The sequence below is a fragment of the Patiria miniata genome, unplaced genomic scaffold (genome assembly GCF_015706575.1).
Source record: "Patiria miniata isolate m_02_andy unplaced genomic scaffold, ASM1570657v1 HiC_scaffold_28, whole genome shotgun sequence".
Taxonomy (NCBI): Eukaryota; Metazoa; Echinodermata; class Asteroidea; order Valvatida; family Asterinidae; genus Patiria; species Patiria miniata.
This window is the reverse complement of record NW_024037067.1, coordinates 6,172,123-6,187,178: the sequence shown is the minus strand read 5'-3', so window position 1 is coordinate 6,187,178 and position 15,056 is coordinate 6,172,123. Positions and strand designations below refer to the sequence as shown.

The window sequence follows — 15,056 nt, the reverse complement described above, 5'->3', positions numbered from 1 at the left end:
TGTACCCAATCTTTGTGGATGGCATTGCATGCGGCGCCCCATCACTTCGTTGGCATGACTGTGAGCTGAATGAGAAGTTGCAGTGAAATAGGGCTGTTCATTTTCGAATAATTTAGTATTCGATTACTCGAAACTGTGTTTGACTGAATATTCAGATATTCGAAAGTGCCAGCTGCAACTGCTATGCCGGTAAAAAGTTGCACTAAAAGCGCGTCAGTTAAATTTTGCGTGCGGCAATTGATATGGAACGCATGAGTGTTTTGCACTGAGTATTGTACAACTGCAAAGGGCTTTAACCTACTAAAAGGCTGTGAACGATGAACAGCCGTCGACAAAAACAAGTTACCAATGACAAAAGTTGCACCCGACAATAAAGTGCTGCAACTTTACGATAAAATAGCGCCACAGTCGTGTGTGTATGTTAGTCTAGGGGCTAGACGTTGTTTTGATTTGATACGCGATAACCCACCGCCGCGCTAATCCACTGCGCTATCACGACCAATAATTATCATCCATGAACCCGTCAGAATGTCTAGGACATTTGCTAAAATCTCCTCCCGAAAAAACTAGTGCAGACAATTACGGTCCATTTTCAGTCCCACACATATTACACACAACAAAAGATTTGACCAGTGAAGTTGCACAAAGGTCTTGCTGCATCTTTTTACTACTGGAAGAAATTTGAGAGTCTGCTTCAGAACTGGGATAATTTTTTTTTTCAAACCGAATAACGGTTATCTGATTTCACTTTACTTGTACATGTAGTGAATTTAAAATCAGATAACTGTTATTCGGTTTGAAAAAATAATTAGGATAACCAGATTTTGAAATACCTCTTATTTCTCTCACCATTAAGAGATACAACTTCATATACTGGGTTGCTTGCTGTAAATTGTGCTTGTTGTAGGAAATAGGTCGATTTCCGTAACAAATCACGAAACTTTCCACTCGTTTATGAATCGAAGTTAAATAAAACTGTTTCACAGTTCCACATCAAATGATTAATCCTTTTAAATCAAAAACCCTGCCAAATACTTCCGACAATTTCATAAAAATCCATTTAAAAAAGTTTGTTTTTTGTCCTAAAAGGGTTTTAGGGGCCAAAAATGTATCAATAACTCACTTGGGAGTTTCGCATTCAAGCCGATCGAACTAAAATTATATCCTCGAGGATGTTTTCAAGGAACATGCGTGGCTTCAATTCATTCCTACCGATAAAATATTATAATTGCATTCACAAAATCTCTGAGAAATCCATGTTGGAAATGCAAACCTTTATATTGATGTGTTGTTGAATTAAAGTGTACAATGTACAGAGTTGTATGAGGGAAAGAGCATTTAGTAACTATGCATGTATATTTGGTCTTGCTCTCAATTTTTCTCTGCAGTTTACAACAAAATTCACCCTGTGCTGGGAAGTGTAAAAAAAACAATGTAAAATTATTTGTAAATGTTTTTTTTTTAACTTGATCTACAAGATTGTGTACTTAAAGAGGATTTGCTGAAGAAGTGGAGTCCCAAATGAAGAAAAAATGTACAGTATATTTATAAATGCATTGTATTTTAAAACCAAAGTCTGAAGAATAAAATGAAAGTTACAAAAGACGAGGCATTTACTGTGAATCAGTGTGTTCTTTATTAATCTATGTGAAATATTAACAATTAATAAGATGTTTTATGTAACACATCAAAAATACATTCTTGAGTATCATTTAAACCATACAGGTTCCAATCGCATGGGGGTGTCAAAGTACCATGTGACCATCCAGTTTCCCCATGATTGGCCATCATTGCAGAAGGCAAGCATTTGGATGGCAACCACGTTTTAAACTAGACGGTAGTGCTCATTACCTTCGCCAAAGAGGTTATGCTTACATCGGATTTGGTTAGTTTCTTGGTTGGTTGGTTGGTTTGTTAAGATAACTCAAAAAGTTATGAAGAGATTTGCGTGAAACGTTTTAGGGGTTGTCCTTGCTACGAGTACACATTTTCGGAGTGATCCGGATTTGGGTCTGGATCCAGGATTTTTTAAGGATTCTTCACCGTTGATGCAAGTACTTCTTTTGGGTGTAGACAATATGGCGGACAATTGTTCAGCCCTGGGAGACTTTGTGCTCTCCGAGTGCTTTCTAGTTGTTACGTAAAATAACTGCAAGTTCTTTATCAACAGGCATGATGGTCCTACCTGTGCTATCTACCATTGTGATAATCGTGCCGACCCAGCACTGGGTGTTTGCTGTGTTTTTCTCCCAGTTTTTGCCACCCATCACAGCTTTGAATGCTTGCCTTCTACCTGCAGAGCGTGGTGCTTAATGATCTTTGCCTACAATAACAACGCTGACTTTCAGGTAACCTGGCATAGGCAGGATTAGGTGGGTCAATGAGAGAGCCCAATAGACCATTATCATGTTGCGCAGCTTGACTTTTCCCCATTCAAATCAACATAACCAAAGCGAGGCTGGAAGGAAACATAGTCTGGTGCCTCTTTGCACAAAAAACATCATTCAGTACTGTAATATTGGATACATGTTGAAATGGTGGCAGCATGATAAAGGTCTATACTGTACATAGGTGTCAAAGTCAGAGAGTGTCAAATGAACTACTGTAAGATTCAAAATCTTCACGGTATTACAATTTAACCTTGACGCACTGTTAACCCTTTACTCACTGTACTCTTGAAACCTCCCCGCCTATTACCCACTGTAGCGCCCGAAACTGCCCAAGCACTCAATGGTTTTATTGATTCTTCCATGAATAAACACAATGTAACACAATGTAGTACAAGTGCTAAACAGAATTTTGTTTCCATTATTGATGCACATGAAAATCTGATGTCAAATTTGCTTCTAAGTTTTACTCCAAATTCCTAATGCATGTACAAACCAGTTTCAGAATTTTGTATGTTCTGCAGATTTTCTGTACACAAACTTATACTACCGAATAAATTTCCACAAATATAACTTTTGCATACCATACTTAAATTTGTTTACATTTGAGCACATGCTTTTGTTCCTGTACTTGATAGGTATTGACAAATACTACCTGTACAATGTACGTGCGTTAATTTTCATCTAATTTAATCTGAACCCTTTTTGACACTGCATTACACCAGCATAACTTCCGGTTTGTCACTCTTTCTATGCAGACAGATACAAATCACATAAACCGTTGTATTTTGAAGAAAGCATCTCATCTTAGGTCAATTGTAAGAAGAGGCTTTTCAAGATGCGTGATTCGTAGGTGACGGTGTTCTTGCCTTCATGCAGTGGTTCCTCTTCCAAGGGTTGCTCAATGACGGCCTTGACGTCCCGACCGTAAGCTGCGAGCAACAAAATTCAGATACAAAATTGTCAAGTTTTGTTCGCTCTTGAAATTCAAATTCAAATCTTTGGAATAATTTGGTCTGGCTCGACCCTGGAATGAATGGCAGTGTAAATTGGGTAGAAAGCACAACCAGGGTTTGATTTCACGAAACTCTTCTTTTCTTGCGACTCATCTTAGGACCAACGACAAGTCCCCGCTCTAAGATGGATCTTAGCTAAGACACATCCTAAGACCGATTTCACTAAACTCATTTTAAGCAAGACGCATCAAAACTACCAATTTGATGGCTGTTTCATGTTTGTTTGTTTTTTATTTTAAAGAAACGCGCAAAACCAACTTCCTGTGCGCGTGCATAGAACACGAACTTTCGCCAGAAAAATTGCTCTACTCAATAAATTTCACAGGCAAGGTAGGTCTACACCAGATACGATAGAGTCATTCTTGCTCTCCCTTTCATCACTCTATTTTAAAAAGTCGACTAGGTGTCAGTGTATAACTCAATTTTGTAAACTAGCTACTTTTATTAAAACTACCCACGTATCAGAAATCTTTTCAAATCTGTTTCGGCAATGGTTTTCTTCCTCAAAACTATAACTCTAGGCTGACACTTGTCTTTAACAGCAATTTTCCTGACGATGTACAAATTACGCACGTATTAAGAGATAAGACGACCCTCAGACCAATCATAAATTAAAACGAGTTCAGCCACGTTGAAAGTGTCGTAAGTTTTGTGAAATCGATCCTAAGACGAGTAACGAGTTTAGACGAGTTAACCTTCCCACAACGCGTCTTAGTGTTTCGTGAAATCAGCCCAAGGTTCGTAATGTACAGTAGGCAATACCAAACAAACAAGTTCCTTTCTTGGCCCACACCTGACGCTCACAGAATGGAACTCCAATGAAAACTGATGACAATTTTTCATAAATAATTTGAAGGTTTTTTTTTTGGGGGGGGGGTTGTTCTCCTACCTTCACAATGTTCAAGGAACTGAACGCATTCGTGGATGACACTGTCTCTCAACATGATCATGTGCTTGGCCATGTTCTCCAGTAAGGACAGGAAGCAGCGCTTGGCATAGAACCAGGTATCCGTGCCCAACTACAAAGGAAAGCAGGAAACATCGAAATCAATCTTGGGCTAGTGAAATGAAGTCTAGTGAAAAGGAAATATGGGCTGTTTAGAAGTGTCATATTAGAATTGTCGGATGCGGAAGCTTACATCAGCAGGACATTTTTGTAAGAAAACATTTAGGAATGTGCCAGAAGGAATAGGCTAATCTCCAATTTAGCAGAATAAAAAAGTGTACTGAAAATGAGGATAAAGGAAAATAATACATCGTTTATTTATTTATTTAGTTATTTATTAAAGATATACCTTTTCTACAGGACAAATATGTATCACATGTACATGTACATTTAGAAATAGTTTTTGTATTTAAAAGTGTTTAGTCTATATAAACCCCAACGGTACTAAGTCCCCATTTCTAACTATTTTCTCACAACAAATTCAGTATTGTCTGTTCTTGTGTCTAATGATGAGAAGCTTGCTGTTGCTTTTTTTATATAGCAAGAAGCAACTTGACATGTAAAAAAAAATAATAATGTTTTTGATAACATAACAAATGTCAAATTTCTTGTTACATTTCTTGACATCAGAAAACAATTCTTCTTTAAAGAATTTGGAGTGAGAATAGAAAACCTTTCTTGAAATAAGATTTTGTTTGTGATTTTAAGAATTTTGGCAGTGGAAATTTAGGCACTAACCCATTCCCCTTCAACTATGTTTTAACCAACCTGGAGAAAATCATAAGTAAACTGGTTTTAAGAGCTGTTAGTCGTGTGTTAATTCCAATCAGTTTCTTTACCTTCTTATTGTATGGTTCCAAGCTCTTGATAACCCGTGAGATGCCAAACTCATAGTTGCCCTTGGCGCAGTACAGGGTACCGATGACCAGGTTGACGATGCAGAGATGGTAGATCTTCTTGTCTGGCTCGTCGTAAGCTATCTGCTCTTCTTCCTTCTCAATCTTGCGCATCAGTTCCTCCGCCTACAAGATGCCAACCAAGATGCGAAAAAATGTGAGAAGAAAGCAACCGACGGACAGATGTTACATTTGACAAAAGCAGCATCAGTTATGTTCAGTCAAACTTATCTGCCCCGAACCGACCTGCCTTTTTCTCCCTACACCGCCCCAAACTGCCCCAGAACAATATGTAATACCGTAATCTTTCTGTCTTTTTATTCACTATGATGTACTTTACATTTATTGTTGATTCTGTAATGCGCTTTTGATCATTTATATGCAAATGGGGCATTATAAATTTAAATTATCATTATCATTATTATTATGTACAGGTGCTATTGTGTTAAAAGTAAAGTCTATCACGAGCCAATATTGCCCACAGGCAATGAAACAAACTGAAAATATTTCTATTCCCCCTGGATGGGATGCCAGTCCATCGCAGGTTACTTTCCAGCTAATGCTGGTACCCATTTATACTCCTGGGTGGAGAAAGGCAAGTGGGGATGAAGTGGCTTGCCCAAGGACACGACATATGGCCAGCAGCTGGATTTGAACCCCTGACCCTCTGATCGTAAGTCACAAACTCTAACCACTCAGCCACACTCCCAATACAGGGTTAACTATTTATTAACCTTTTTTAACGACACATATACTTGGAACTTTTGCTTGATAAAATATTTTTTACGTACCTCTTCGTTGTGACTGGTCATGATGTAAGATACACACAGGTTGGCCAACACAATGGCACTCACATTCAGAATCTATGACAGAAATGAAAAACAAAATTATGAAGCTGAACATTTCATTGATAAAAGCTCTTTTGTATTTACCAAGACAAACCATTTAGGACCGCTGTCCATTTTTTTGCTTTTGTGTTGCTCCAACACAGTGGAAATGGCATATTATTTTTGCCGTTAAATTTGTATTAATTTTCTTTTACATATTGCATAAACAGTTTATCCTGCATTAATATTTTCCATATGCATTTATCGTGTTTTCCAAAACTCACTAGCAGTTGTAATATATGCAGGGCTCTAATGGAAACCATTTTAGCATCCTGGGTAACGTAGACAATAACAAACTCAAAAACCTTCACAAGTTTTCTGATTTTTATTTTCAAACTCACATTGTCGTAGTTCTTCTTGACGATGGGCTCGTAGAAGCCAATGGCCTCCTTGTACTTGTTCTCCTGCATGAAGAGCACGTGGGCCACGTTGAGTTTCCAGACGTCGTGCTCGTTGCAGAACTCCACCGACTTGCGGAAGATCTTCTCCACCTGGGTGTAGTGCTCAACGTCCCAGTAGATCTTAGCCTGCTGCATCAGGACCGGTATGTACCTGGTGACAGACGTGATGATTAAGAACTGAACGATGGGCCATTATTCTTCTTCTTCAAATTTGGCTTGTCTCAAGCTTTGTCTTTGTCTTTGCATGGGCTCAAGAAACTTTACTACTACATAGTGTTCAGAGCAATGATGAATACGTAGGATATGTATATCTGCCAATATCATAGTTGAATCCATCACAAGTCATGTCACAAGTCTGGGACTTTTAAGGACTCGTGCGAACTTGTGAGGGCTTGTGAGAGTTTGTGGGGACTTGTTAGAACTTGCAAGGACTTGTGAGAACTTGTGGGGGATTGTAAGAACTTGTGGGGACTTGTGACAGATTATGAGGACTTTTGAAAACATGTGACGACTTGTGATGGACTTGTGAGAATTTGTGAGGGACTTGTAAGGACTTGTGAGGACTTGTGAGAACTTGTAAGGACTTGTTTGAACTTGTGAGAACTTGTAAGGACTTGTGAGAACTTGTGGCGACTTTTGATAGATTTTTGAGAACATGTGAAGACATGTGATGGATTTGTGAGAACATGTGAGGACTTGTGATGGACTTTTGAGGACTTGTGAGGATTTGTATGTCTCTGTGATAGACTTGTGAGGACTTGTGATAGACTTGTGAGGACTTGTGATGGACCACAAGATCCTCCTTTTCCTCACCTCTCCAGGGCTTCGTCGTACTCGTTGACGGCCTTCTTTACCGTCTCGTCGTCGTGGTTGTGCCGCGCCTCCTGCACCTCCTTGGTCAGCTTGCGCAGCTGGTCCGTGTGCCGCGTGGCCATCTCGTCCAGTTTGCGGTAGGCCTCCTCTTTGGCCGTCTGCATGGTGATAACCGCGTCCAGGAAGTCGTAGAGATACTGGCTCAGGAATTTGAAGGTCAGGTGGGAGTTCTCGGCCAGGACGTCTGCCGCAAGGTCATAGTACTGGATTTTTGGAGATAAGGAAATAGTTGTTACTCTATAAGTAATATAATGGTGGGGCCTCGGTGACTGTGGTTGTCTTAGAATTAAGAAGTTAAAGGGAATATACATCATTGGCTTTTGCTGTAATTTTCAGATAAGAACTATTTGAGGGGTTAGTATAATAGATCGAATATTGTTGCACTGACATGTTTGACGTTTTGTGTTCAAAAATGCTGGAAAAACCAAGAAAAACTAAAATATTCAAGTAGTCGGGTTCCCTGACTCCACTAAAGATGAAATGGATCAAAAATACCGGAAAATTGTACGGTAAGGGAACCAGTCTAGCTGGCCTGCACCCGTTCATGAACATGGAACCATTAGCTAGCAAAACAAAATTTAGACTTAAAAAAATGGTAAATTTGGAGCAGTAATTGAAAAATAGTTAGGTTTTTCCAACGGTAGTCGGCCGACCAGCGTTGGAAATGTATACAAGTATACCATTTTCTTGAAAATGGCTTCACACCAGGTGCCATAATTTTACAGGATGCTTTAGCATGTCATTTACCAACATCCTAGTAAGGTATTTCTTAACAACTTGGAAGTTTTATTTTTCGATGTTTGCAAATGTTGTATTTTTCCTTTAAGAAATGAAGAAAGAGCAAGACCTTTTTTCGTTAAGGATGAGAAGGTACATTCAATTTTCTGAACGTTTAGAACCCTTTTGTGCATCGTTTAAATGTTTAAACTTTTGAAGAGACAACAATTGTACATGATACATGTAGTGGCAGCCATATTTGCTGCCACCATTCATGCATGTGATTAATGAAACTGAAGTTTCATTTCAGGTTTCGACATTCAATCCAACATTGTTTAAGAATCCTGTATAAAATTCAGAGCAACCCAAGCTTCACCATGCATTGGCCTTGCGACAGGATTTGAAGTTTGTACAGCAGAAAATGGACGAATAATATTGTACTTGAGTGTGTCAAGTCAGGGGACGAAAATCATGTAGCTTCAGCACGAAGTGAAAGCTGGACATGAAGCTGCGATTTCGTAAATGGCGAACGCACTTGGCTATGGCTAGTAGTACTAACACCGGCTATGCGAAATGGCTTCAGCTGCTTCCATAGGTGCATGCATAATTGCTAGCCGTAGCCGACCGATCAGGACATGGCTGTGGTTGGACTCACCTCATATTTGCTGTAGAGTAGCAGCAGATTGCCGAATGTCTCTGGCGGGAACGGATTCTGCTGGAGCAGGAACTGGAGCTTCTCAAAGCCCTGGGTTGGGTTGGCTTCCATGTTCATCAAGGCCTGGTTGTGAAGGGTCACCGGGTCAAGTTCCTGTCGGGAAGAAATAACGAGACTGGAGTGAACACTAGAATAAACTTCACCAATAGAACGATCCGTAAACACTCTTTCAGCTGGTATATGGTTGATGTACGGGCGGCCAAACATACCAACATGCCAGCTTTCTGAAAAGCAGTGAATATATCTGTGTTGAGGGTGTTCTGTGTGTAGTTTCCTGGTCGACTAAAGTCCCTATGGTAAGCAGCAGGGGGGGGGGGGGGGTATTTCCTTGTCGACAAAAGTCGCCCATGGTTAGGAAAGGGTTAAATGTCCAAAGAGAAATCACACTCACCTCCTCTGCTCTTGGAGGCATGTCTGTCAGAGCTTCTTGGGAAGCCTCCACTGTGACAAATCAGAGAAGAAATCAAGAGAATTTTGCATAGATGCTCAATGATAATTCACTATCATCCTCATCATCAAATCGAATACAAAAGTGATGTGGCTAACTCTCAAACAGCAGTGCTACATTCAGAGAAAATTTGAAGGTTTGCATGGTGAAAGACAGCAATAAAGTTTACGGTTGCGCCATGAGACAAACCCTTGTTTGTGAGTTTGTGTGATTCTTTTCAGATCCTAACAAACTCAAAAATCAGAGATTTGTTACATAGTACAACCGTAAACTATATTTTGAAGTGTCTTCTATGTCCGATTTCTGGAGGGAGAAGAGCTTACGGTTTTTCAGTTGGAACTCAATGGCTGCCTTGAGATTGAAGGCTTCAATCAAAGCAGTCTCATGGAGCACCAGCGTGTTGCCGACGCTGCGTACGTCGATTCCCTCGGTGGTCATCCCAACGCTTAATTCTGAAGAAAAAAGAAAGAATAAATTATGCCTTAACAATTGATTTTTAATGGCAAATTTCCATGAAACTCTATTTTGTGAGTCTTTTATCTTGAAGGAGTCAGATTTTATCAAAGTATCTCAACATGACAGTAACTTACTCTCATCTTTTTAAAAGATTAAAGAATAATCCTGGAAGGGGCCATTCAAAATATCAATGATTTTATATTTCCATTTTTTTCCCCTTTAAAACTTTTGAATTTCGAAGTCACCATAGCCTTGGCAACGCTAAAAAACAAAGGACAACATGACAAGATATATTTTTTTGAAGCTAGCTACACTTATAGCGTAGCGGGTGCTAGCACTATTGATGCCTAGCTAGCACCCCATCGTGCATGCATGGCACATGAGATGGAGTAAAGAAAAGAAAAAAAAAAAAAAAAAAACAAGCCAGAACACATGCCAATGATTTTTTATCTCTTCTTGTTTAATTGAAAAATGAATTTCGATTGTCCATTATTTTCCTTGAACCACCTACCCACATTTGAAATTTAAAAACATTGATAATTTTGAATGGCCCCTAAATAAATGTTCAGAGATTACTAGATATTTAAGAACTTTTTTGTAATAAATCAAAATATTAACTTTTTGTGTTTTAGTGATTTTTTTTTCTTCATTTTCCTGCTTAAAGGGAAAATACAACATTTGCAAACATCAAAAAATAAAACTACCAAATCATTTTGAAATACCTTGCTGGACTGTTAGTGAATGACAGTGTAAAGCATCCTGTAAAATCATGGCACCTGGTATACTGTCATTTTCAAGAAAAGTGGTATTTTTGTATCAATTTCCAACGCTGATCGGCCGATCAGCGTTGGAAACAACTGGCTTTTTTTCAAATACTGGCCCCAATTGACCATCGCACTTGTTTGCAATCGATTACAAACCTATGAACGGGTACGAGCCAGCTAGACTGGTTCCCTGACCTTACAATTCCCCAATGTATGTAAACTGCTCTGTTTCTTCTTATATGGGGTCAGGGAACCAGACTACAGGAAAATGATAGTTTTTCTTGGTTTTTATAGCATTTTCGAACCCAAAACCTCAAAAAAGTCAGTGTAACTATATTTGCTATATATTTCCAACCCCCCAATTCCATCCATTTCTGAAAATTACAGCAAAAGCAAATGATGTATATTCCCTTTAAAAACCTAATTTAAAATAGCATGCCACGAACTGCTATAAACAGTCGAACACCTTTATAACAAGGTCCTTGGGACTTTACAAATTACCTTGTTATAACAGATACCTTGTACTAACAGTAATGGAAAACAAAGAAAAACAAAGAAAAAAGAAGACTTGGGACCTAAAATTGTGCTTGTTATAAGTAGGACCTTGTATTAACAGTGCTTTTCTTATCAGGGTTTGACTGTATATATACACCGCAATTCATCGGGCATAACTGGCCTAAAACTGCCATGCTATCGGCACCCACAAATAATCTGAACCAGCTAGTCCACCTCGACAAGCTCAAGTCCGAGGTCAACATGTCCACCATCTCACCTGGATGTTCCCTGATGCCTCTCTCGATGATGTCGGCGATGTGTTTCAGGGCGGGCGCATACTGCTTCATACTGTAGTAGCACAGGGCTATATTGTAGGACAGATCTATACAAAGGAGAACGAGTCAGCATGTTTTCTAGAGTTTTGTTGAAAAAAAAGTCAATTCATTAAATGATTAAATAATTTATTATCTAGAACGCTACTTTATGACAAATATAACCCTTCTTTTTATCAAATTTTCAGTAATTCTCTGCAAACAAATTTGATGTTTTCACTGTACAAAAATAAGAACAAAGACTGTCACATTTACAGACAAAATGTAAAAACTGAATTTAAGATTTTCAATTTTCTAAAAATGACACATAATAAACCATGTTTACCAACTAGTTGATGGTCTATAACTAGTGTAACCAACCCGGTCTTTATCTGTATAGTTTGACCAATCTGGTCTTGGTGATCTGTTTATCTTAACAATAAAATGTTACTAGTCTATGAATGGTATGTCTAGTATCAAAATAATAACTAGTTAATGGTGTGTTACTAGTAAAACCAACCTGATCTGTTATCTAAATAATAACCGACTATTACTAATATAACCGACCTGGTCTGTCCGGAACTTCTGACATGCCAGTTTATCTGTTTAACTATCTGGTCTGTTATCTAATCAATAACCAGTTTACCACTATTGTTATCTTGTTTTTAACAGGTAATGGTCTGTTATTAGTTGGTAAGCCAACCTATTTTTTTGTAACAACAACCTGTTTGTCACTAGTATAACCAACCTGGTCTGTTTTCTTAACAGTTAATGGTCTGTTACTAGTTGGTAAAGCCAACCCGGCATGGTTTCTGAAACTATAACCTGTTATAACTAGTATAACCAACCTGGTCTGTATCCCAAAACCTGCATAGCAGTCAGGAACTTCTGACAGGCCAGTTTGTAGCGACCTTCCTTGAACAGCAGGCAGCCAAGATTTACTTCGGTATCAGGGTCCTCGGAGGGACACTGCTCTACGAGACTCTGTTAGATTAAAAAAAACAACCAATAGTTTAAAAATAAAAATGCATATTAACAAAGCACACACACCCAGAAGTACTTGTGTTGAAGACGCAACATCATTTTCAACCTTGGTCAATTGGCCAATTCTAAAGTCTACCTCAGCTTCCTGGGGAGTATACAGCTCGAAGCTGCCATTTTGGCGCAAAGCAGCTACCTAATAACCATCTTTGCCCTCACAGGTACCCATTTACTCCTGGGTGGAGAGAAGCAATGAGTGACAAAATGCCTTGCCCAAGGACACACACTGCAACCCTAGGCTGGGCTTGAACCCGTAACCTACAGAATTACCCATGGACCACGATACCATGGCACTCCAAAGCGTTGCAACTGTTTTAAGGTGATGGCAAATACGTCAGTTATAATATTTATTACAAAATTCATCTTTTTGATCGTTTTCTTACCTTGGCAGCTGAGAGATCCTCTTCACCGTACTTGATCGCCGCTTGCAGTTTGGTGATCTGAAAGGAAAATATCAATGTAATCATTAACAGAGAATGTGCAGGAAGTTTTTCGCCACAGAACTCTCAATTTTGAGTAGAACTTTCAACACCCAAGTGGACAGATCCAAAGAGATATATGGGGTGACCGTGAGAGTACAAAGATGATGTGTCAACTTAAAAACTCCATGATTTACCATCAAAAGCTCAACACAAGTCCAGTCACAAGTAAAAGAACAATAATAAAGGAAAGCTTTTTGGTTCAGTTCATTTGAATAGCTTGTGACTTGACTTGTGATACACTTGTGATTGACTTGTGATGGTCTTGTGATGGACTTGTAATGGACTTGTGATGGACTTGAGATAGACTTGTGATGGACTTGTGATGGACTTGTGATGGACTTGTGATGGACTTGTGATGGACTTGTGATGGGCTTGTGATGGACTTGTGATGGACTTGTGAGGACTTGTGATGGACTTGTGATGGACTTTACAACACTGCGACTCACCTTTGGTTGGTACTCTTGATTTTCAATCTGGAATGTCGCCTTCATGGCCTCAGGGTACGCACAAGCGTGGTACAGTGCCTGGGCGTGGTACATCTTGTAACTGTCCACCGTGGGACAGATCTGCACCAGCTGCTCGTAACACTCGGCCGCATTGGCAAAGTCCTGGACATGAAAGTAGCAGTACCCCAGCAGGGACAAGGCAGCACGGGACTAGAGTCGAACCACAGGAAAAAAAATTAGAAAGTCCATTATTTTCAGGAGCTTCACACTGTGCAGGAACAGAGCTCAGAATAAATTACGTAATTCGTTGCTGGGAGAAACGTACCTTTGGATGATTTTGGAGCTCTTGCGATAGGATTTGAATTGCATCCACATACTTGCTCTCTTTAATCTGTGAAATTAAGAAAGGAAGTTTTGTTAAGTTTCATTTTCAACGAACACCAAAAATATTACAATAATAATGACAACCGCATTCAATCACTTAAATAAATCATAAGATTTCACTACAACGTTAGGCGAAAGAAGAAATTTAGCTGACATTTCTTTTAATAATAATATTATTAAGAAGCATTTCAGCAATAGTTTGTCAGATTGTCATGATTGTCAGATTTGGGCCGCTGAGTGACGAAAAATTACGAAACTCGGTGCATGCACAGAACAAAGACATTCACTAGGTAAAGAAATGTAACTAATAAATAAACAACTTCATATGAAGATACTTCAAGACTTAAAAGGCTGCCCTTCTAATTCTTGAAGTAATATGCAGACACCCAACAAATTTCATGACGAAATTTACGCGAAACGTACGACAAGTTTGTCTAGTTAGTTTGGATGCCCATGCATGAATTTTAACTTTAAGTTAAATGCTGAACATGCTGAAGCCGTGAAGGTGTTCTTTGTCACTACTTCTACCATAAAGCGTATTTTGATGTTCCAAAACTTATACAAAATTTGTTGACGCTGGGTTGACGACAGTTGACGCTTGTTGATGCCAGGTGACGCTTCTTGACATGCTTGATGCATTTTAGTAGGACCGTCCAATCGTGTTGCGCTTTGACATTATATCATTGTCAATGTCATCGTCTGTTTCGTCATTTTACCCCCAAAAATTTCCCTCAAAAATTCAAAATCCTGCCCTCTATCTGTGAGCAGTGAGTGACATACCGGTACCTGCATGTTCCTCATGTCGCCAAACTAGTTTGGTAAGTCAAATAATTTGTGGAATTTATAAGAACCGGCCCCGTCGCGTACGATCGCCAAACGTTGAGTGGGGCAACCCCCCCCCCCCCCCAACCCCGCCCCCAGGCTGCCCCGGCCCAATTTTGTGGAAAAAGAATGTCGAGAACTAACCATGTTATAAATCGTCGCGGTGTATTCGCCATCTTTTATATCGTACGCAGCCATCTGAATTTAGAACTCTTTAGGAAACACTAGTGATCCTGGAAAATATCTGAATTTACGCAGTGTTTCAATCCAGCGTCAATATCGTAGCAACTTCAGCTAGCGATCGGGAAAAGAATGTTCGTATAGTATGGTGACTATGTCAATTAATTAGTTGACTGTCGAAATACACAAGGAGGAGGTCAGGTATCATACTTCAAAATTGCAAATTAGTGCACCTTGTGCGCTTGCGTAATTATGGGAATGGTCAACATTTTTTTTAGGGAAGATTTGTAAACTGTTTGGTATTAAAGATACTACATGTGTCATATTTTGATTCTTAAAATAATATCTTACACGTATTTATATTCTTCACTTCTTTTGTTTTTGTATTT

The 15,056-nt window shown here is 39.1% G+C and overlaps 1 protein-coding gene across 1 annotated transcript; it reads right to left on the bottom strand.

The window, feature by feature from the left end:
• Positions 1–924: 924 nt before the first annotated feature.
• LOC119734856 (tetratricopeptide repeat protein 30A-like) lies at positions 925–14,685 on the bottom strand. The gene is made up of 15 exons (XM_038208453.1): positions 14,632–14,685; positions 13,607–13,672; positions 13,282–13,491; positions 12,737–12,793; positions 12,161–12,296; positions 11,279–11,383; positions 9,610–9,738; positions 9,230–9,279; positions 8,779–8,931; positions 7,347–7,609; positions 6,474–6,684; positions 6,037–6,108; positions 5,189–5,371; positions 4,293–4,422; positions 925–3,319 (listed from the first exon to the last, which is right to left on the bottom strand). Exons 1-15 carry the CDS (start codon positions 14,683–14,685, stop codon positions 3,195–3,197), a joined length of 1,944 nt encoding a protein of 647 aa, XP_038064381.1. The 3' UTR covers positions 925–3,194.
• Positions 14,686–15,056: the final 371 nt, after the last annotated feature.

What these genes read in the sequence shown, in the direction of transcription:
- LOC119734856 (XM_038208453.1), bottom strand. Translation starts at nt 14,685, where the DNA reads ATGGCTGCGTACGATATAAAAGATGGCGAATACACCGCGACGATTTAT. An exon ending in CCGCGACGATTTATAACATG is followed by an intron (nt 13,673 to 14,631) that starts GTTAGTTCTCGA and finishes TTAATTTCACAG; the next exon opens with ATTAAAGAGAGCAAGTATGT. An exon ending in TACTCTACAGCAAATATGAG is followed by an intron (nt 7,610 to 8,778) that starts GTGAGTCCAACC and finishes CCAAAAATCCAG; the next exon opens with TACTATGACCTTGCGGCAGA.